General features: G+C 42.4%; 1 protein-coding gene across 4 annotated transcripts in view; it reads left to right on the top strand.

Annotated features, from left to right (window-relative positions):
- HHAT (hedgehog acyltransferase) overlaps window positions 1-24,725 on the top strand; it is a 411,417-nt gene that overhangs the window by 363,869 nt on the left and 22,823 nt on the right. The window contains exon 12 of one of the 4 annotated variants that reach the window (XM_073671999.1): window positions 18,411-18,567. The exons of the other annotated variants lie outside the window; for them this stretch is intronic. Coding sequence (XP_073528100.1) covers window positions 18,411-18,481 — 71 coding nt within the window. The 3' untranslated portion in view covers window positions 18,482-18,567. Of the gene's footprint in view, window positions 1-18,410; window positions 18,568-24,725 lie in introns of those variants that run through there. 4 annotated transcript variants of the gene reach the window in all.

Raw genomic sequence — 24,725 nt, 5'->3', positions numbered from 1 at the left:
CTAGTATACAGACTCTCCACGTCAGTCGTCACCAGCAACGTTCCCTCCTCCACAAGGAGGCCGTCAACCCGGGTCAGGACCCCAGTTGTGTCCTTGACAAAAGATGGTAGTGTTTCAACTAGGGGTTTAAGGTAATGATCGATAAATTTACAAATAGGCTCACAAAGGCCACCAATCCCTGACACAATCGGGCGTCCCGGTGGGTTGACGGCGTCCTTGTGGATTTTGGGCAGCAAATAGAAAGTAGGGGCCCTGGGGAAGTCGACCAATAAACCATCCAGGACTCTCTTCGTAATTATGCCATCATCATAGGCCCTTGTTAGGATGACACTAAGTTCGGCAGAGAAGGAGGACAAAGGACATTGATGTTGTGAATTTGGGGATACGGGGTGGCAATGTTAAGAAGAGCCTCGCACAGCGGGAGGCTCAATGTATTGTGCGTTTAAACACAGTTACGCCCCTTGGTTTGAATGAAACCTTGAGCTTTTCCTCCTACTTGTAAGTGTAATTTTAACTGGCATCCCATCAGTATATTCCCGCTTATTATCTCAGCGGTTTTGGTTTCTAATTTTTAATGTTTTCAATTTTTTGGTGTTGTGTGTTCCTTTATTATTCATTAATTTTTTTGTTCTTTTTTATATTTTTTCTTCTTATTTTAGTTTATGACAGAATTTCGAAATCGCAACATGGCTCATCGTCACAAATCTACAGCTACATGTGCATTGTAGGGGGATGTGGTGCGCGTGCTCCCCGTGGTGACCATGCCTGTCGCGCTCCCGCCTGTCTTTATGCCGCCTTGCGCTCTCACCGTGCGCGCACAGGTGGCTTGACGGCTGGGAGGCGCACCTGGGATTCGGGTCGCGGCGGCGCGCATGCGCCACTAAACACACCCCTGTGACCACGTGATACCGGTGACGCATTTCCGGTATCGGCGCTCGCACTTCCGGCTTCCTCGGCACACATGCTGCTTATAGCTTATATATATATGGGCCTTACATTCTACACACACACTACCTCTGTCCTTAATAAAGCGGACAGTCGCACCGCGAAACGCGCGTCGGGCGTATTTACCTCCCATTACCGCTTCTCCACTCCTGGGTAAGCAATTTGACTACAGCATTGCTTAAGCGTTTATTTTCTGCTCCTGTCGATTTGACTATTTGGCCCCCTCTTGTATCTTGCTCTCTTGACATAGCTTGGGCCATTGAGCCCTAGTTTATTGATTGCTAAATGCCTATTAGCTAATCACATACCTGTGATAGACTTTAGGTCATTTGGGCACTTTGCAATAATGGGAGACCGTGACTATACATGTTTTTGACATGGTGTTTTTTATGCATATCGCTTAGTGTCAGAATATCTATATTTGCTCCTGCTAATAACTCTGATACAGGGGCATATACAGTTATATACATCTCATCTTGCTTCCACCTTGTGTACTGTCTTTATGAACTTAATATAACTTAATAAAATTAATTTGTACATTTATACCAGGTTGTCTGTCTTTTTCTCCTATTGAATTCTAAATCTATATATATTGTAGGAATTTGTGCCGTATTTACTACCTGCAGACGCTGAGCCCGTGGCGAGGAGTCTAAGTACCATAAGTACCACACACAAATAGGATTCGTGTAAACGGTTTATTTAGCTCTTATTTATCACTTGTGTTATCTTAATTAAAATTAGCAAGGAGGCAAAATAGATTAGTGTAAGCCGGTATCTAAATACCAGTAAGTACACCGGGTAAATAAAGACGCTTTATGTAAAGTGGCTCATAGGTGCTATTCCTCAGAGCTGTAATCAGGCTTACAGAAAGCAGTGGATTCATATTTCACACACCTCAGTCAGTATGTAGTAGATGAAAGTTGGCCAATTTTGGCAGGACCAGCCGATTATATGATGTGTATCAGGGGCCTGCTGACTCTCTGCCCATAGATTATATCGGGGAAGAGAGAAGGATCCAATTCTTTCGTTTTCAAGGAAGATAAAACACTGACAAAGGCTTTAACCAGCAGCCATGTGTGGTGCTATTGACATAAAATTCTCACCAGATGTCGGTAAGAACCCATCCAATCCATACAGGCAAAGACATCAAACCTTAGATTTCCATAAATTAAGTTATGTCTAATGATGAGAAATTCCACGGGGAAAAAGTATTGAAAACGCTTACTGCAATTTATTCAATACTTTGCAAAAAGCCTTTGTTGGTGATGACAGCTTCAAGACGTCTCTTGAATGGAGAAACTAGTCACATGTATTGCTCAGGGGTGATTTTGGCCCATTCTTCCGCATAAACACTCTTCATATTTTGAAGGTCCCCTGGGCTCCTTCTATGAGCTCTGAGCTTTAGTTCCTTCCATACATTTTCTATTGGATTCAGGTCCAGTGATCGGCTCGGCCATTCTAGTAGCTTTATTTTCTTTCTTTGAAACGAATTGAGAGTTTCCTTGGCTGTGTGTTTAGGATCATTGCCTTGCTAAAATGTCCACCCTCGTTTCATCTTCATCATAGTGGTAGATGGCAGCTGACTTTTATCAAGAATGACTCCATTCATCCATTATTTAATTATATGAAGTTTGCCAGTGCCATATACTGAAAAACAACCCCACACCATGATGTTCCCACCTCCAAACTTCACTGTTGGTATGGTGTTTTTGGGGTGATATGCAGTATCTTTTGGCCTCCAAACATGGCGCGTATTATGGCATCCAAAGAGTTCAATTTTAATCTCATCTAACAAAACAGTATTCTCCCAGTAGTTCACAGGCTTGTCTAAATGTTGTTGAGCAAACTTTAAAGGCGCTTGAACATCTTTTTTGTTCAGCAATGGAGTCTTGCGTGGTGAGCGTGCATGTAAGTCATGGAGGTTGAGTGCATTACTTGTTGTTTTCTTTGAAACAATTCCACCTGTTGATTCCCAGATCTTCTGTAGCTCTCCTGCGCTCTTGGACAAGTCTTCTGATAATTATTTTTACTCCCCTTTCTGAAATCTTGCTCGGAGCACCTAGTTGTGGCCAGTTTTTGGTGAAATGATGTTCTTCCCACTTCTGAATTATGGTCCCAACAGTACACAGTGGAACCTTCAGTAGTTTAGAAATTCTTCTGTAATCAATCCCATCAGTATGTTTTGCAACAGTAAGGCTGTGAAGGTCTTAAGACAGCTCACTGATTTTACCCGTCATGAGATGTTTCTTGTGTGGCACCTTGGCAATGAGACACATTTTTATAGACCATCAGTTGAAACAGCTGATATTATTTTTCAATAAGTGGCAGGATTGCTTTCTAATTACTGCTAGATTTCAGCTAGTGTCAGGACTTTCCATGTATTTTTGCACCTCTGTTTTTTCCTGTGTTCAATACTTTTATTACACATAACTTTGATTTCTTTGCCTGTGGGCAAACAATGGGTTGTTACCGACTTCTGGTGAGAATTTCATGTCAATAGCACTGTTAGGAATATCCTAACAAAATGGATGACGTGTTCAGTACCTATCACCAAGTGTGTATTTCCAGTGCTGCTCACCATTATTGGCAACCCTTAATTTTTTTTCATAGACTGTACAACATCTTCAGAAATAAATGGAAATGTATCAAAGTTATATCCTCAGAATTTTTTAATTAGTGGCCCAAAGTAATACAACAATAAAACATTGTATTTCAACTTACATGTTGCAATTTCAAAGAAGAAACTGAATAAACAGCATGTGCAGCAATACAGGCACCCCTAATTAATACTTTGTTGCACATCCTTTGGCATTGCTGACAGCCTCCAAACGTTCCTTGTAGCCATCTATAAGCTTCTTACACTTCTCAGCTGGAATTTTCTCCCACTCTTCCTTGCAGTTTTTACAATTTCTTGAATGATTGCATGGTTCTTTTTCTCAATGGCAGATTTCAGCTCATCCCAAAGATTTTCAATGGAATTGAGGTCTGGACTCATGGCTGGCGATTTTAAAACAGTCCATTTTTCTTTTTCAGCCATTCCTGTGTACTTTTGGATGTGTGTTTTTGGTCATTGTCTTCCTGGAGGACCCATGATGTTCGACTCAAACCAAGTTTTCTTACACTGGGTAGGAGATTTTGCTCTAAAATCTCTTGATAATTCTCTGATTTCATGATTCCTATGATACTGTCAAGGCCCCCAGTACCAGACACACCAAAGCAACCCCACAGCAGTATGGATCCTCCATCATGCTTAACTGTTGGTAATCTTCATTGCACCGTCTGTAAACAAACTGTTGCTTTGCTTTGTCAAAAAGCTCTATTTTTGTTTAATCTGTCCACAGAACATTTTTACAGAAGGATTGTGGTTTGTCAAGGTACTCTTTGGCAAAGATCAGTCGTTCCTTTTTATGTCTTTTCTTCAGAAATGGTTTCGTCCTTGACCTTTGCCCATAAAGCTCTGCTTGGTTTAGTGTGCGGAGTATAATACTTGTTGAAACCATGACCCCAGACTTTTCCAGGTTGGCCTTCAGGTCTTTGGATGTTTGACGTGATGTTTTTTCCACCATTCACACCAACCTTCGAAGACATGTCTTGTCAATTTTCCTCTTTCCCCCACATCCAGGGAGGTTCTTGAAGGGTTCCTTGGCAAACTTCTTAATAACATTGTGCACTGTTGAGACTGGGATACCAAGGTCTTTGGAGATGGCCAAATACCTTTTGGAAGTCTTGTGTTTGCTAATAATAGCAGTTCTGATATCCTCTTTGTCTTCACCATTGTGACAAAGGAACAGGGCCTACCATGTGGATTTTTAAAACACTGAAGTCATCATTAATTGGCTAATTCATGTCACATGGGCACCGACAATTAATCACAGGTGAACATCTTTTGTGATTTACCACAGGCGAGTCAAAATGTGTTTCCATACTAAGTTAATGTAAAGGGTGCCAATACCAGTGACACAGCAAGCTTTAGGTTTTTCTATTTTTCCCTCCCATTGTTTTTTGTTTTAATTTATTGTTTGTCATTTCCCCTTTTGTATTTAACACAAGTCTCTATACAAAAAACAGTTTCAGTTGATTAATTTTTTTCAGGAGATATTCACATTATGAACAAAAGAGAAATCTAAGTCTAATATGTATTAGATGTGATCCCCCTTTAACGTCAAAACAACATTAAAGCATCAATTCCTCTCAGTCACTTGCGCACAGTTTTTGAAGGAACTCGGCAGGGAGGTTGTACCAAATATCTTGGAGAACTAACCCTGTACATGTAAGCTTGCACAAATCCTTCTGTCTCTTCATGCAGAGTAGACGCACTGATCGGCCAAGGAAACTTAGTGCAGCAGATGAAAGACATGTCATGCTTAATTCCCTTCAAAATCAGATGATGTCCAGTAATGCCATCAGATCAGAGCTGTTAACAAACAATGGGAACCAGCTACACCATTGTACTATTTGGATAAGTCTGGCCAGAAGTTGTCTTCATGGAAGACTTTCAGCCCAAACCATACCTTCGACAAGTAAATAAGACCAAGTGACTCAAATATGTATGAAAACATAGGAAAAATGGAATCCAGTGGTTCTGTAAGAGCAGGCAGTTTGTTTGCCGATGGGCAAGAAAGTGATACAATAATGAGGTTCTGCAAGCAATAGTGCGGCACAGGAGGGTCCTTGCAGGTTTGAGACTGAATTTCAGCTAAAGGAGTTGTGGATTTGGTCAGTAGGAACAAAGCGAAGAGGAAGACCAGCAACCCGATGACTTGATACAATCAAAATAATGGCTGAGAAGATCTCAGTGGACCCATCTAGACTTGCACAAGATCGATTTTCCTAAAGATCGTTCATCCATCAGGTCACCATGGCTCAAGATCGAGTCGAAGGCCATTAATGTTAGAACCTTGCTGTTAGGTTTTTTTTCCTTTGCTGGTCACATGACCTTGTTGGCCTATTTATCCTGCTCCGCCCTTCTGGCTTTGCTGGACTTCATTGTATTTCTACTTTCTAGCTAGCCTGTGCTCTGTGTCTTGCTCTGTTAGTTTGCTTGGTTTACTGACCTCTATGTTCTTTATATTTTGTTTGTTCGTCTGTCTGCTACTATTTCAGTTAGGAGGTGTCCCATATTCCTCCCAGTCCTTAGTACTTGTAGGGATTCCTCCCCCACATCTATAGGTCTTCGTACAGACTAGCTTAGGACTTTAGCAGGTCTGATCGCAGGATCAGGTTCCCTGTTACATCGTAGGGATTCAGCTGAGTTCTATCGTAGGGACAGATCTCCTCTCTTTCCTTAGCTCTGGTAGCAGAACATAACAGTAAGTCCAGCCAGCAAATTCTCTAAGGAAAGATTTTTCTGTTCCATCATGGTGTCGGTTCAGGATTTGGCTCATCGCCTGCAGGGACTCTCTCTGGAAGTGACCGAGCTCCGTCAGCACGTGAGTAACTGTTCTGGAGCACATTTCTTGGAGCCTAAGGTATGTTTGCCGGATTTATTTTTTGGTGAACATCGAGAATTTTTTTCATTTAAAAATGCTTGCTTATTGTATTTTCGTTTGAGACCCAAGTCCTCTGGGGATGAATCCCAGCGCGTAGGGTTTATAATGTCACTTTTGCGCAAAGAGCCTCAGGAGTGGGCCTTTTCTTTGCAACCTAGTGATTCATGCTTCAGATCAGTGGATAGTTTTTTTACTGCTTTAGGACTATTATATGATGATCCTGACCGTGTCGCATCAGCTGAGACTGAGTTGAGACGTTTAAAACAAGGATCAGGTAATGTCGAAAAATATTGTACACATTTTCGTCGTTGGTCCACTCAAACAGGGTGGAACGATTCTGCTCTGAAAAGTCTATTTCTTGTTGGGCTCAGTGAAAGGGTTAAAGACCTGCTAATTGCTTATCCTACACCTGAGGATTTGCAACAGGCTATGCAATTAGCTATACGGGTGGATAGAAGACTGCGTGCTAGGGTTAATGAGAGCAAATCCTCTGCTATGTCAGTTTCTGGTTATGATAATGTGTGTACTAACAGTGGTGAACCGATGGAGATTGGATCGGTGGCACCTCGCTCTCAAGAAAAAGACCGTCGTTTTTCAGAAGGCTTGTGCTTCTATTGCGGAAAATCTGGTCATTTGATTAAAGGCTGTGAGCTTCGTATGAAGAAAGAAAAAAAAATGGTCAGTCACGCCCGTATTGCCTGTTTAAATTCCAAGGGTATATTTTTAGCTGCTTCCACGATTGCTCAGGAAAAATTAATGGAATTTCGGGTGTTTGTTGATTGCGGGTCTACACTGAATGTAATTGATGGGGGATTCGTGGAAAAACTCAATTTAAAACCTGAACCTTTATCATCCCCCATTGCTGTGGTTTCTGTGGATGGCTCCCCTTTGAAGAATATTACTCTCAAGGTCTGTGAATTTCCTCTCACTATTAATGGTGTTCACCATGAGAAATTGGATTTGGTAGTGTTGAATAACTTGCCTTCTCCAGTAATATTGGGATTGCCTTGGTTAAAATGTCACAATCCTGTACTGGATTGGTCTACCAGTGAAATTAAATCCTGGAGCCATAAATGTTATGACAAGTGTTGTAACGGGCGTATTGCAGCTTTGGATAGGGGAGAATTGCCTGTTCCTATTCAGGATTTTTGGAGAGTTTTTTCTGAGAAGGAATCGCAGGTTTTGCCTCCCCATAGAGACTATGATTGTTCTATTGAATTTGTCCCTGGAGCGACTCTTCCTAAAAGTCGTTTATTTAACCTTACTATTCCTGAGAGGAAGGCTTTGGAGGAATACATACAGACAAGTTTGGCCGCCGGTCACATTAGGCCCTCTAAGTCTCCTGTGGCGGTTGGATTTTTTTTTGTAAAAAAAAAGGACGGCGGTTTACGTCCTTGTCTGGATTTTCGTGAGATTAACAAAATTACGGTACGCAATCCTTACCCACTGCCATTGATTCCTGATCTGTTTAACCAGTTATTGGGGGCCAAGTGGTTCTCTAAAATTGACCTTAAGGGGGCATACAATCTGTTGCGCATGAAGGAGGGTGATGAATGGAAGACTGCTTTTAACACTCCTGTGGGTCATTTTGAGAATCTGGTTATGCCTTTTGGTCTTACTAATGCTCCTGCATTTTTTCAGAATCTGATTAATGACATCCTTAGACCTTTGATCGGTAAAAATGTGGTTGTGTATTTGGATGACATTTTGATTTATTCGCCAGATCTGGAGTCTCATTGGCGGAGCGTGCGTGAGGTATTACAGTTATTAATGGACAATTCGCTTTTTGCTAAGCTGGAGAAATGTGAGTTCGCTGTACAGAGAATTAGTTTTTTGGGCTACATTATCTCCAGCAAAGGTTTTGAGATGGATCCGGTTAAGGTTCAGGCTGTGCAGGAATGGCCTAGGCCTATTGGTTTGAAATCGATACAGAGGTTTTTGGGTTTCGCCAATTACTATAGAAAATTCATAAAAAATTTTTCTAGTATTGTCAAACCTCTGACTGATCTCACCAGGAAAGGTGCTGATGCGGTTCAGTGGTCTTCTGAGGCCATTGAAGCTTTTGTGTATCTCAAGGAGAGGTTCACCTCTGCTCCCATCCTTATGCAGCCTGATGTTACTAGGCCGTTTTTGGTTGAGGTTGATGCTTCCTCTGTGGGGGTTGGCGCAGTATTGTCTCAGGATAACGGGGATGGATTACATCCCTGTGCCTTTTTTTCAAAAAAATTTTCGGAGACTGAATTGAATTACGATATTGGTAATCGGGAATTATTGGCTATTAAACTCGCATTTGAACACTGGCGCCACTTCTTGGAAGGTGCGGAATTTCCCGTTCAGGTTCTTACGGATCATAAAAATCTGATATATCTTGACGCTGCCAAGCGCCTGAATGCCCGTCAGGCTAGGTGGGCACTGTTTTTCTCGCGGTTTAATTTCTCCGTTACTTACATCCCTGGTACTAAGAATGTTAAGGCGGATGCCTTGTCTCGCAGTTTTTCTCCCATAGTCGGTGCTGAGAAAGAGGAAAACATTTTACAAGAAGGTGTTGTGATAGCTGCTTTAGACTCCGTTTTGGAAGATGAGATTCTTAAAGCTCAGGAGAATGCCCCATCTAACACTCCTCATGGGAGGTTGTTTGTGCCTGGGACCTTTAGGAGAGATTTGTTTGTTGAGTGTCACGAATCTCGGTTGGCAGGTCATCCCGGAATCTCTGAGACCAAGAGACTGGTGGGTCGCAGTTTTTGGTGGCCTGGATGGCAGAAGGAAGTCATTAAGTGGGTACGCCAATGTACTGTATGTGCTAGATCTAAGTCCTCACATACTCCTGCTGCGGGGTTGCTTTGTCCTTTGGAGGTCCCCAGTGCTCCTTGGACACATTTGGCTATGGACTTTATAACTGACCTTCCCCCCTCTGAGGGTTTTACTGTCATCTGGGTGGTCGTGGACCGTTTTAGTAAGATGTGTCACTTGGTTCCCTTCATCAAACTGCCCTGCGCTAAAACTCTCGCTAAGGCCTTTGTCAAGGAAATTGTCAGACTTCATGGCGTTCCTACTGACATTGTTTCTGATAGGGGTCCTCAGTTCGTGGCTCGTTTTTGGCGTGCCTTTTGTGACAGGTTGGGAATTCATTTGTCGTTTTCGTCCGGATATCATCCTGAATCTAATGGCCAGACAGAAAGGAAAAACCAGGATGTTGAGCAGTTCTTGCGTTGTTTTGTGGCAGACAATCAAGAGGGGTGGTCTGAGTTTCTGCCACTTGCCAAATTTGCTCTGAACAATCATACATCTTCTTCTGCTGGTTGTTCGCCTTTTTTTTGTTGTTCTGGGAGACATCCGTCGTTTGGGTCGTTCTCCAAGTTGGGATCTGCCGTGCCTGAGGAGGAGAATTTTTCCGGTGATTTGGAAAGAGTTTGGACGGATGTGCGTGGTAATCTTCAGGAGGCCAACAGAAAATCTAAAGACTACTTTGATAGGAAACGACAGGAGGTTTTGTTCGCTGTTGGTGACATGGTTTGGTTGTCCTCTAGGAATCTGCGGTTGAGGATTCCTTCTAAGAAATTGGGTCCCAAGTTTGTAGGGCCCTTTAAGGTGCTTCAGGTTGTCAACCAATCTGCTGTTAGGTTGGAGGTTCCTACCTCCTGGAGAATTAATCCGGTCTTTCATGTCTCTCTGTTAAAAAAAGCTGTTGTGTCGGATGGTGACGCCTCTGCCTCTGTTCCTCCGGTGGTGGAGGACGGGGAATATGAAATTTCTCGCATCCTTGACTCTAGACGGTATAGAGGTAGTTTGCAGTATCTTGTGGCCTGGAAAGGTTTCGGACCCGAGGATAACTCTTGGGTGAGGTCAGATGATGTTTCCGCGTCCAGACTTATCAGAGCGTTTCACAGGAGATTTCCTGATAAGCCTGGTCCTAGGGGATCCGGAGGATCCTCTTAGAAGGGGGGGTACTGTTAGAACCTTGCTGTTAGGTTTTTTTTCCTTTGCTGGTCACATGACCTTGTTGGCCTATTTATCCTGCTCCGCCCTTCTGGCTTTGCTGGACTTCATTGTATTTCTACTTTCTAGCTAGCCTGTGCTCTGTGTCTTGCTCTGTTAGTTTGCTTGGTTTACTGACCTCTATGTTCTTTATATTTTGTTTGTTCGTCTGTCTGCTACTATTTCAGTTAGGAGGTGTCCCATATTCCTCCCAGTCCTTAGTACTTGTAGGGATTCCTCCCCCACATCTATAGGTCTTCGTACAGACTAGCTTAGGACTTTAGCAGGTCTGATCGCAGGATCAGGTTCCCTGTTACATCGTAGGGATTCAGCTGAGTTCTATCGTAGGGACAGATCTCCTCTCTTTCCTTAGCTCTGGTAGCAGAACATAACAATTAAATAATAAGTTATTCTGTTAGAGGGAAGGAGGAGGTCCAGGATTGACACATGTAATAGTTGTCACGGTGTATACACTCATGTCATGATGACAATGGCAGCAACTTTGGAAGTCAATAATTTACAAATATTGCAACTTGTAAAAGCACCAAAGTTTTTTTTCCCAAATTTTCAAAAATAGATATTACAAATAGACATCCAAAACAGACGGCATGAGAGTCTAGCTCTCTTCATCTTTCCTGGATTTTGTTGTTTGCTTACTCCACTTTGCTTCCCTTTTTTGTCAGTCCTTCTGGGTAATTGTGTATCACAATCATAAAAATTGCTTCTTATTACAGTATCTGAGTGAATCAATGATGACAGGCATGAAAACCTCCGTGTATATGGATCTGTGTATAGCATTGTATTCATTTTGAAAGAATTCATGTGTAGGAGAAGCGATGAGAATCTGATTGTTTCTATTCCAGAGATGCTCAGTGTGGAACGCTGATCTCCGCTGCTTTTAAGACTTTCCGAAAACAGCTCATAGCTTTATCTAAGAATAAGAAATTGCCTGCAGAGTAGCATGCTAAATTTACTCTGCAAACAGAGCTCCGCTCCTGCAACATTGATCAGGAAATGAATGCAAATAACCTCCCATGGCTTCCGTGCCTACAGCACAAGAAGCGGCTACTTCACATTGATCTGATCCTTATGTTTATACATCTTAAAACTCACCCAAATCTTAGTGAGGAGGATGCTTAAATATAAGAGACTGTCATTATAGTACATGTTTGGTTAGAATACACAGCAATATATGATTGCTTTTATAATTATTCAGCCCCCACCCCCATTGCAAATTAGGTTTATTAGCAAAAGTTTCCAACTTTCTGCTGTTTGCAATAAACCATTGGAACAAGAACAATGTAAATAGCTCAACACAACTTATATAACAAGTGATTTCTACAAATTCACCACAAAATGCCACTTTTACTGACTCGCAGTCTCAAAATTATTCAACACTCCATGACAAGCGACTTGAGTACTACGCATAGCTCCTCTGGCTGTTATGACCTGCTGCAAATGTGATGGATAGCCAGACAGCTGCTTCTGGCAGCATTCTTGAAGAATCTTAACCCATTCCTCATGGGTATTGGCTACCAGGTCACTTATATTCTTGGGTTGTCAAGAGAATGTTCCAAAAAGTTAAGAGAAGAGTTTATTGCCTTCTACAGACTCGGCAGCATGCCAGGAGATAGTTAGTGAAATGGATCCACAGGCTGCTATAGGCATTAAGGAGGCCAAAAGAGTTCCAGTATAGGGGATAACTTACTGATTGATGGGAACTGACCGCTGGTAGCACCAGAGATCCTGAGAATGGAGTGGACGTTGAGCATGTGGACCTCTGTTCCATTCTTTGCTTATGCTACTGCCAAAGATAGCAGATTAAAGCACTCATCTTTTTCTGACAGTTCCATAGACAATGAATAGAGCAGAGGTGTACATGCTAGACATTCACTCCATCCAGATGGGGGCCTACAGAGCTCTGTTCTCGGTATCTCTGGGAGTTTGACTCCACAATCCCAGTATTCAGTAAGGTTTCCCTTATCCCTTTCTTGAGAAAAACCCTTTTGAAAGACTTCAGCATTGTGTACACAGAAGGTAAACCCTAGATGTGACATGAATAAAGCCTTCCTTGACTTACTCCTCTTCCACCTCATGTAGCTGCTCTGATCTTTCAGCTGCATCTTATAATATTTAAGGCAAGGGAGGACTGAGATTCATATGGGCCCCTGGGAAATAACAGTCACGAACCATGTCCACCTATAATGCACTGTTTTTTGGGCTTTTTTGAGAATTGTTCAGTTTTATAAAACTCATTCTAACCTGTGAAAAAGGTTCCTTTTCTGGTTCTCTTCATGGGAGAGTCCCATGAAATTTTGGACTCTTGACGAGTATGGTCATTATAAACCCTTGTTGACTTTGAATATTAGCATGTGTCATGGTTTATCTTGAGGTCTAAATACTATAAATGAGTGAATCGATTCGTAAGACTTTGGTTCCAAAGGCCACATCAGTTGTCCTTGGCCACGGGATGGAAGCCCTGCGAAATGCCTCTTACCTGTCAACATCCTGCTACCATTTCTGATTTGTAGGACAAGCGCGAAGTCAAGCGTGTGTTGCGTGATGTCGCACCAGGCATACACAACCGAAAAAGTAATTGATATTCTGGCAGGTAGGAGGCAGTTTGCAGGGATCTCATCCGACAGTCATGTGGTAGTGACGTGGCTGCTGGACCTAGATCCTGCAAATTGTTTTGCTCATCTCTAATACTCTTCTCTCGAATACTCATTGCATATAACTGTGGTATTCTATCAGTATTTTCCATTTTGTTTTGGCGGGAACGGCCAATAATGTAATATGCATAGGTGCCTCCTGACTCTACCACAATAAATGATGCTTAGGAAGAGAAGGATCCGACCTGTTGAATTTCAACGGCTAATCCTGTTATTGAAATGCTCTTTCTCATGGAGAACAGTAGTGCTTGGTTAAGCCAAGGGTTTCTGTGTATGGGGGACTCGGGAGGGATGGGATTTACTCCCATAGTTATTACCCAGTTCTTCTCCACCTACCATGCCTAACACAAAACCGAAAGTCCATTCCTGGCTACAGACCCCTCTTTTTTGCAGGTTTTCATTCATTTCCCTGAAAAGACCAGTCAGTCAGAAAACCACTATGAAACTATGGTAATCATGCAATTTTTAAATAAGGTAAGGTTGATTGTCTTATAACAGGTTTCACATCACCTATCACATCTACAACTCCGTTCAATTAATCCCTGATTATATCACATTACTTCCAATGTCATGGAGCAGAACCGCTGAGAGCAATCACGGCCTCATTGAAGGACAAGATTCGCCGGTCGTGGCCGTCAGTGATGTCTGGCTGAGAATTTGTTGTTTTTTTGTGGCCTCGGGATCTGTATTACTTCCAGAACACTCTGCAGCATATAATTACATTTGTATTTAAGCCATTACGAGAACATATCATTTACATTTTCTGGACTAAGTGGGGATGACAGACTAGGACTGGCTGACCCTGGCGTGCCGCATGTGCGACGAAATTCAGCATTTATTACAACCGTAATTTTAGTACAGTCATTTTTTAAAATGGTTCATTGAAAATGCCACCGTGATAGAGAAAATATCAAGGTTACATCCAAGTCTGTGATAAATTTTTCCATTGCATTGTGAACACTTTTTCAACATTTTTAACCATGACATTTTTTGGGGGGCGTTTTTCCAGTGTTTTTTGGGGGGGCATGTCTTTTACTAGCATTTTCCAGATGTTTTTTTTTTTTTTTTTTTTTTTTTAATAGGGCATCTTTTTAGCTTTCTCGTTGACTTGTATCGTAAGAAGCTGTTGAAAGACGCTCAAAATACTGAACATCTGGACAGTAAGTAATTTTTACTTAGAAATGCAAATGTTCAAACTTTTAAGCCTTTTCTGAGCACTTTTTCTGAGCCGAGTGTCCTATCAGCAATTATCTTAGGACAATCCTTTGGACTTTTGGTACGCGCAAATCTATCTGTTTAAACCCTCAGCCCTATTGATCGTTTTCAATAAGGCTGAAAAACAAGAGGCAAAAGAAGGAAGCCTTATACTCTTTGGAAGGCTTGTGTTTGCTAATAATAGCAGTTCTGATGTCCTAAGACAGCTCCTTTGTCTTCACCATTGCGACAAAGGAACTGGGCCTACCATGTGGCTTTTTAAAACACCGAATTCATCATTTATTGGCTAATTCATGTCACTTGGTATTGAAAATACCATCATGATAGAGAAAATATCAAGGTTACATCCAAGTCTGTAATCAATTTTTCCATTGCATTGTGAACACTTTTTCAACATTTTTGAGAATGAGTGTTTTTCTTTATTTTTGACGTTTTTCCAGTGTTTTGGGGGCGTGTCTTTTACTGGCATTTTCCAGATGATTTTTTTTAAGAAAGCCGTACTCTTGTGTTGATGCCATGTTTGATAGGAATTCTCATCTTGATGTCCTTTAAATCGTTGTTAATGCTTCATCCCCTTAAGCCCAGAGTATTTCTATAATAAATGTGATCTATTTGGCCAATCACAAGTAGACATATTAAAATATCTAGTTTTGATGTGATTGGCTGAAAAGCTACACATTTACCCATGCATTTTATGGCGTAGCACTAGAGGTTGCAGAGGTAGGAGTCGCGCACACCCTCCTCGGCCATATTATGAATTGTGCATTATACCTGAAGGGCCCGGCTACAGATTTTGCATTGGGGTCCCGGACCATCAAGTTATACATCTCCCTACAAATCCCTAAAAGGTTTCGGGTTCCACTTATAAAATAGTAAAAAGTGACCATTAGCATTGCTCGGAGAACTGATTTGCTTCATAGGGATATATGGTGACAAGTTCTCTTTAAAGCGAACCCTCAATGTGCATCTTATCTACTAATAATCTTTACTGCTGCCCCCGAAGGACCAGTCATCGGGATTAGTAATATCTTTGTCAACCTGTTAGGAGTTATTGCAATTAATCGCTGCATGAAGAAAGCTTTACAGAGGGAAACTCTGTGCATGTTAAGTACTGGTGTGTGATCCAGATAACAATCAAATCCCATATGATGTCTATTCTGCGTTTTCATCTCTGTCTCCCGACAAAGGCAAAGGATAACCTTCAATGCCGGCAACAACTTGTCATTCTCGCCACATCTCTGATAAGCGGCTTCTGTCTGCATCATATAAAGAATTAGCTAATTATGTCCTTTATCCACATTGTCTAAATCAGCATGACTGCGGGAATGTAATTGTGCCGAATCTGCTCACAAATACCGTCCATATCCAGATCTATCTGAGAGCATGGGAAATTGTTCTCCTCGGCTTGAGAGGATGATTTTAGCCACATATATGACATAAGGTGGCCATACACATTCAATAGCCGTCGGCTAGTCAACTATTCCTACCGAGTCCTGTCTACACCACAAATTCTCACATAGCCTGACCGAGCATGTGATCTGAATGTGGAATGAGCTGCTGCCAAACACATCTGGTGGCCTGTATTGTGAAAAAAGGATCGGGCATGTTGAATGTCAACATGCCTGATCTTTTTTTACCAACACAGACCATACAAACATTGAACAAACATCAAATACACATAATATAGTTGTCTGGTCCCCAAAAAATGATTGCGATTAGCCACGTATAGTAGCAATTGTTATCTATTTTTCCATTATATCTCTCTGCCCTTCATATTCAGCCATGCTCCCGAAAATGCTTGATGAGCTCACCATGTATGATCTACTTGATTCTATCTTGACCCTTATGGACCTTGTCTGAGCATTGTCAGTGTGTGATGCTGAATCACTACTCAGGGGCAAGCAGTAAGACAGGGTATTAAGGAGGTCCGAGTACAGATACCAGTAGTGCTTGTAGTACAAAGGGGTAAGAAAAAGGCACGGTCAGGAAACAGTCTGTGGTCAAATGCCAGGAGGGTAAGACGAGACTAGGGAGTACAACAAACGGATATTCAGACGCCAAGTCCAGGGTCAGATACCTGAAGTCAGACAGCGTCAAAGGCAGAAGGGATAATCCACACGAATAGTAACGGCATATCCAAGGTCAGCAAGAAGTCAGATACAGAGCAAGCACACACACCTAACTTCAGCAAAGCTATAACTGACACTGGACTGCAGACAGCAACCCAGCTAAATAGCTTGCAAATAATGAGAGACGGGGCTGTCAATCACAATGCTGACAGCTCAGCACGCCCCAGGATCAGATTGGATAACTAGACTGTCACTCAAAACACTGACAATCCAGCACACTCTATATCCCATAGGGCGGCTGAGCTGTCACTCAAGGCATACCTAGACCACAGTTAGATACGAAACCCTCGTGTTATTGCAGCAGATTTGGAAATAAAATGGAAAAGCTTAGTTAATATCAGTATTCACCATTGTACTTTGTAACTCAAGGTTTTAATGACTGTAAACCATTTTAAAATGATGGAGATGAGGCTTCTGGTCACCCGGTCACCCAGCTGAATACTGGTGTACCAAGACTTTTCCTTGTATATTTCGTTTTCCTTCTCCTTCCCCCTACACATCTATTGACCCAATTGTGGTTACTCCGCACACTTGGATGAGCACTGGGGAAGGGCAGTAGTGCAACCCACTCGTCAATGGTTTTCATGTCTCTCCAATAGGAGCAGTCTCTTTAACCATTGCAATAGGAGTCTGCATTAATCTGTTTTTTTGAAGTCCACCATGCTCCTACACCTGCTAAATTGTGTCCTGTATAGATGATGACAGCAGAACACATGGATAGTCAGTGTCAGCTGTTTCCCTATGTTTCCCTTAATGCTGCGGTAACTTTGCTTGTCAGTTCTCCCGATTCTTGCGTTAATGGTGACTGCCCTTGTCTTAGATGCTGTCACCTCTCTGCCTCCTTTTTTTGAATTATTGAAAAGCTGTCATTTGTTTCTGCATAAGGTCCCGACCTGTAATATATTATATAATTAACAGATAACTGCACCATTAACTGGTGCAGGGGTTCTCAAATTCCCTAGCTGGGGTGTCAAAGAGGAATGAGGGTCAACGGAACCGAAAAGTCACTTTATGTGACTTTAAGTGATGCTATTCCCTGCTTGGTGCTATTGAAATCAAGAGCATGTAAGATAGTCAGATGGCGCCGATTGGAGGACTATAATAAAGGACATCATATATGTCTTCCTCATAAGTATTGCCACTGTCTTGAAATTCTTGCCCCATGGAAGTCATGTGAGGTCTCTAAGTATTTCTAAATATCCACAAGGCCTCATTGAGGAGCATTTATTGTACCCTTAAACCTTGACTAATAATAACTTATCGTAAGAGTACATTTAGATGGACCGACTGGCAGCATGATATGATCACCGATCGGTAAACCTTTGCTGATCGTCAGTCATTTAAATGCCTGTTTACACACGAACACCAAATTAAACAATAGCATCCCATTGTTCTCAGCATGCATGTTCATGATTGTCTTTCAGGGTAAATGCAGCTTAAGAATAGCATATTGTCTCTGCACAGCGGTACTTCTGGCCACCTGACTGAACGAGGGACTCTAGTTGGTCCCCCACGATGATGTCCATATGTCAAATAGTGCATATGGAGAAATGTTGTCTTCAAGAAACCCCCATTTAACAGGGTCATAATTATAGTGGGTGCATGGGTGTTAGTCGATCTTGGACACTGGGGCTTGAGGGAGCCCAAAGGTCCCTATGGTCCATATGAGAAGACTCCTGATAGTTGGAAGCTTTGTTGGAGATTTTGCGTAGAAGACCCTGAGCTTCAATTTATATCATTGTCCCTTTAAGAGTTCTATTTCCTCTTATCTTAGGAACACATGTGCCATCCACTACAGCAACATCTGGGGTTGTCACATTTATCACTCTTGAATGGCAAAAGTCTTGTCCACTTTGCATTCAGGACTCCATGGCAGCCATATTGGTTCACACCCAACTCTGTAGTAAAGAACCGGTGGAATAGATTTTGTATCTATTTACAGAGACATGACAATGACCATTTAACAGAAAATTATTTTATTACAGGTAAAAACACTCTCTACATTTTCAGACTTTCTCTCCGGAGTCACTCGGAGATATGGATACAAGAGTTGTAGAAGACACGTTCCTATCAGATTTATTCCCATGTTATTTTCCTAATTAGTCCAGTAAAAACTACAAATGAGAAGACATCACTGTACACGGAGCCTCGTCGTCCCGTCCTCACTTACTATAATCTGCATTGACTTGTTTAGGTTGGTGAGTAATTAATCGCTTTCACCTTAATTAATCTCTCCTGTTCTGGTCTCATTCAGTTAGCGATCGGCCACCCGGTCGAGTTGATATATGCTGACATTAATTGACCTATTAATCACGTCATCCTAGATGTCGACTATCATGGAAGACGCAAAAACAGGACTACCCCTCAGATATAAAAATGTATAGTTGCAAGGCCTTATGGGTATTCTGTCTGCACTCTCCTCATTGGTTTCAATTGATGCTGCAGGTCAAGGTTTGTTAACTCATTTTATGGCTTCACTCGTCAGTTATTCCATTTCTCAAGCAGATTAGCGGCTGAATAGTCATGAAAAGGCTTATCGGGCTGATTACACCATATTTTCTGGATTCTTCAGAAAGGACTATGACACACAGGCTAGTCGGATGACTAAAGAAGGTTATATAAGTGATCAATGTTTGCTTCATACGTTCACACTCTATTGGCATTATATTACACATAAAAATGTGATCATGGTGAAAGATATTTTTATCGAAAAAGCAATGAAAATATTTTCCCGTCTTAAATACTATGTCTACATTAGTAATCATTTTATTGCTCCAAATGCATCCAAAATCAGAAATGAAGCACTTTTATAAAAAGTCCTAAGTAAAAATTGCCTACTGTTTTGAATACACAGCTTCTATGCATATTTGTGAGTGTTGCAGACTGCAAACAAGCCCTGTGTAGTCTGGTCCTGCAGTTACAATATACAGTGGTGTGAAAAAGTGTTTGCCCCCTTCCTGATTGCATGTTTGTCACACTTAAATGTTTCAGTTCACAAATCAAATTGAAATATTAGGCAAAGATAACACAAGTAAACACAAAATGCAGTTTTTAAAAGTTTTAAAAAGAAATCCAAACCTACAGGGCCCTGTGTGAAAAAGTTATTACCCCACTCCCACTTAAAACATAAATTAACTGTGGTTTATCACATCTTTGGGAAGCTGAGTTCAATTTCCCTAGCCAAACACAGGCCTGATTACTGCCACACCTGTTCTCAATCAAGAAATCACTTAAATAGTATCTGCCTGACAAAGTGTAGTAGACCAAAAGATCCTCAAAAGCTAGACATCATGCTGCTATCCAAAGAAATTCAGGAACAAATGAGAAAGTAATTGAGATCTATCAGTCTGGAAAATGTTATAAAGCCACTCCTAAAGCTTTGGGACTTCAGTGAACCATAGTGAGAGCCATTATCCACAAATGGCGAAACATGGAACAGTGGTGAACCTTTCCAGGACTGGCTGGCCAACCAAGATTACCCCCAAGAGTGCAGCGACAACTCATCCAAGAGGTCTCAATAGACCCCACAACAATATCCAAAGAAATGCATGCCTCACTTGCCTCACTTAAGGTTAGTGTTCATGACTCCACCATAAGAAAGAGACTGGGCAAAAATGGCATGCATGGCAGAGTTCCAAGACAAAAACCACTGCTGAGCAAAAAGAACATAAAGGCTCGTCTCAGTTTTGCCAGAGAACATCTTGCTGATCGCCAAGACTTTTGGGAGAATACTCTGTGGACTGACGAGACAAAAGTTGAACTTTTTGGAAGGTGTATGTCCCATTACATCTGGTGTAGAAGTAACACAGCATTTTAGAAAAGGAACATCATACCAACAGTAAAATATGGTGGTGGTAGTGTGATGGTCTTGGCCTGTTTTGCTGCTTCAGGACCTGGAAAACTTGCTGTGGTAAATGGAACCATGAATTCTGCTGTCTGCAAAAAAATCCTGAAGCCACTGTTCGTGACCTCAAGCTGAAGCGCGCTTGGGTTACGCAGCAGGACAATGATCCAAAACACACCAGTAAGTCCACCTCTGAATGGCTTAAGAAAAACAAAATTAAGACTTTGGAGTGGCCTAGACAAAGTCCTGACTTTAATTCGATTAAGATGCTGTGGCATGTCCTTAAAAATGGCGGTTCATGCTCAGAAACCCTCCAATGTGGCTGAATTGCAACAATTTTACAAAGATGAGTGGGCCATAATTCCTCCAGAGCGTTGTAAAAGACTTATTGGCAGTTATCACAAAAGCTTGATTGCAGTTGTTGCTGCTAAGGGTGGCCCAACCAGTTATTAGGTTTAGGGTGCAATCCCTTTTTCATACAGGGCCCTGTAGGTTTGGATTTCTTGTTCCCTTAATAATAAAGACCTTCATTTAAAAACTGCATTTTGTGTTTACTTGTGTCATATTTGTCTAATATTTAAATTTGTTTTGTGATCTGAAACATTTAAGTGTGACAAACATGTAAAATAATAAGAAATCAGGAGGGGGCAAATACTTTTTCACCCCACTGTAATCGCTTCCATTTGTTCCGAGTATGAATTCAGGCTCCGGCTACTCAGGGTTTGTTTGATGTCTGATATCATGTAGACTAATACGTCTGAGCAGGAGATTTAGACACTATGTATTGGAACAATGAGGAATTGTTGGAATAATGTACATTTTCTTTAAATATTTTAAGCGTTTTAATAAAACTCTTTAAAGTCTTTTCCAAAACCTTTGAAACTTAAAAATAACAAAATACTTTACCGGTACCTTACTTGTCCAAAACAACTGTTCTATTTCATCTGCTAGTGCTCTGTGTTCCTTCATGAGTCACGAGACTCCATCCATAGTTTATTATTCTTACTTATATAGCACCATCATATTCAGCAGTGCTTTACAGACATCATCACTGTCTCCATTTGGGCTCACAATCTAGATTCCTTATCAGTATGTCTTTGGAGTATGGGAGGAAACCCTCACAAACACAAGAAGAACATACAAACTCCTTGCAGATGTCGTCCTTGGCGGGATTTGAACCCAGGACCCCAGCACTACAAAGCAACAGTGCTAACCACTGAGCCACCATGCTGCACTATTTGGCCCCCAAGGTCAACTTATGTGTCATGACTATGAACCGCACATCAGTATATATGGAGCCATAAGGACAGGAGGGATTTGCAGGACTTTATAGGAGGGAGTGGAGCTAGAGAGAAATGTGATCATTGTGTTGGTGATGCCCTTAATCCTACTCACATGGAGCAGGAAAAAAAATTATTACAAAGTTGGACATACCCCATAAAGGACTAGTCCAGATGGGTCAACACATCAAGGGTATTTCCACCTCTGCAACCAACTTTAGCTTGATCTAATTAAAAACCATGGATGTTACGGAGGAGGTCCCTGATTTTTCACACACATCCAAAGCCCTCCGTACATTTTACATAGCTTTCTGCCAATTAATGGTTTGGCCAATTGTTCGGCTGGCAGCTCTCTCGCCCAACTCTCCCATAAACATAAAGAAGTGCTATGCTGAGCGCTCCTGTGTTCTCCATGAGAGAGCCACTGACAGACATCTCCGGCAACAGCTTTTCTCTTAGGGAACAACAAGATTGGCAACCCTAATTTGAGCATGCCATATCCTTATATTCTCCGACATCATCTGTCTGGTAAGAGTCTGGAGTCCCCATACATATTAAACTGCTGGCCAAACCCCTTCATATCAGCAGATTTGGCTGGTATTAGTCCAATGTGTATGGGTGCCTTAATACTCAAAATAAAGAGCTGCATGAATAGTTCAGGCTTTGGAGCCCTCGAGCAGGATTATGTATTACATGGTGTAAGGTAGCAGTAATGATCATGTTGAGGGGCACTCACTTCACCAGGTCAATTAAAGCACACATGCAACGCTTTCTGGTAATCTACAGTCCAGCAGTTTATTAAACATCATAAACTGCCTATAACATAGTCCATCTCAGTGGCTCGCAGGCATGTTACACATGTAATATCCTAGAGCCTTTTCAGTGGCAGATATGCCCACTTGGCTCCAGATACAGCCGTCAGCAAGGTAACAATATCAATGTCCATATCAAGCACTATTTTTACCTTTGCCGGGTCTAGCGGCTTCTATCAGCTCTGTTCTGCCACAGCTGTGGATTAAAGCTCCCCAGACGTGGTCTCCAGGCCACGTGCCTTCCAGGGCCAATGGTGTCCCAGACACAGGGATCAGGCCTCTTGCCTTCCAAGGCTACTGGTGTCCCAGACACAGGGATCATGCCTCTTGCCTTCCAAGACTACTGGTGTCCCAGACACAGGGACTAGGCTTCTCTACTGTTTCAAAAACCAACAGGATTTATATATCCTTCTGTGCGCACAGGACCTGTGATGATGTCACAGTCATGTGATCAGTCACCTGAAGGGGAGGTACCTGGTCAGCCAGAACACACCCCCTGGACATTTTAGTAATGCAGCAAGCCGCTGCATTACATATCCCCCCATCTGTTCAAACTTGTGGGGTTGAACACATAATATACACAATCACATTATAACCCACAGTTCATACAGAGACCATGTACTTGACATTTGCGCTGCTCAACCCTTGGATCATTAGTCATCAACATTAGCCCATTCCTTAGGGACCTACCATCCGTCATTGTCTCCAACTTCGTCAAGTCACATTTCCTAGTCGTAACCCTGTCAGACCTCCCCCGCTCCCAGCGGTCAATTCAGCGGTGCGACTCACTTGCGCTTGTGTATAAGGTCCGGTCCGACTCTGTACTGTCTTGTACTCTATTGGGACGTTTGCATGGGCCTCTCAGACCTGAGTTACTGGAGGTCTCACTACCTCTAAACCCATGCCCACTACCCTCAGGACATCCTGAAAGGTCTCTAACTTCTGCTGTAGCTGTTCTATTATTTGGAGGGCCCTTTTCTCTGTCTGGTCTCACAATTTATAGATGGCTGCCATCTTCTGCTGCTCGGGTGACTCTGTCTTTCTATTCGTAGTCTGGCGAGATTCAACTGTTCTACCTCTCGCTGGTAGGTCACTCGGTACTCCATCAGCATTCGTATATATGCAAGATTTTCTTCCTTGCCTACAGCAGAGAATGACACCATGCCGTCTTCATCCAGGATCCAGTCCTGATGATCACGTGGACTGCTTACTTTTATCACACCAGACTTCTTTACCATCATTTGCATGGTTCGGCCATTTCTCTCAATGGGCTTTCTTACCAGATCATGAGGCACCCGGATGACTTCTTTCCGCATACTTTGAGCTTTTCTCATAAGCTCCAGTTGTCTAATGGCTTGTTCCGTCTTCAACCGGACAAACCGCTTTGTGCGAATACATCACCAGTGAATGTCACTTAGGATAGCCACACTTTTCACTGTGACTTAGGTTATGGACAGGACCACCAGCTGTTTAGCTTCTGAGGTCGAGTACACCTAACAGGCTTCCACAGCCTTCTTAAACTCTTCAGGCACGGACTCGCTGGTGCATTCTTCTCTCAAATCTTTGGGTTCATCTATGAGGCACTTGTATCGAGAAGTTTCTGTCTCACCAGTGGTCTCCAAACGACCATCTGGCTCAGGATTCATGGACAACTGACTTTTAGCTTCTTCACCCTGTGTATGCTTCCCCTGAGCTGACTCACAGCTATGAACTTAAGAATTCTCCTCAGGTCCACCTTCTCATGGTATAAAGGATTAAGCGCACCTTGTTTGCCCTTTTCCTTCTCCAAGGCGGCCTCGTTCACTGATTGGTACTTTGCCAGGCGACCTTTGAGCTTGAAAACTTCTTCCTCTAGCTCAGCTACTTGCCTCTCAGCAGCCCATTTCTGAAGCTCTTCCTGCTTCAACTGCTCCTTTAGCAGTAGAGTTCTCTCAGACCTCTCTGTCTCCAATGCGCCCTCGGCTCTCGACAGCCAGTCTCTCAAGCTTCTCTTGCTTCAAATGGGCTTGTAGCGTCTCCTTGAGCTCCTTGATCTCAGCTCTTACATCCACCGAATCATCCCAGTTCGCATTATTCGAGATGGTATTTACTTCATACCTCCCTTCTCCAGTGACAAACTCCTGACCCTGGTCTGTGGCTTCTCTGATAGACTCCTCCAACTTTTTCTGTTCAGCCTCCATCCTGCCCATTCTATCCTTAAGGCACGTCTCTGCCCTCTGGAGATCATCACAGAACGTCTGCAGCTCCTTCACCTGAGCTTCCAGTCCCGGGATCTTTCTGCGGAGATCATCATTCTCATCACGGGTGTCCTGTAGAGTAGTCTCAATCACTTGGCGCATGTGCTCTGCATCAGCGTTATCATCC

The sequence above is a fragment of the Phyllobates terribilis genome, unplaced genomic scaffold (genome assembly GCF_046119375.1).
Source record: "Phyllobates terribilis strain yellow unplaced genomic scaffold, ASM4611937v1 Scaffold_3__8_contigs__length_932513732, whole genome shotgun sequence".
NCBI lineage: Eukaryota > Metazoa > Chordata > Amphibia > Anura > Dendrobatidae > Phyllobates > Phyllobates terribilis.
Note: the sequence above shows the minus strand (reverse complement) of the source record. Positions and strands in the feature narration are given on the sequence as shown.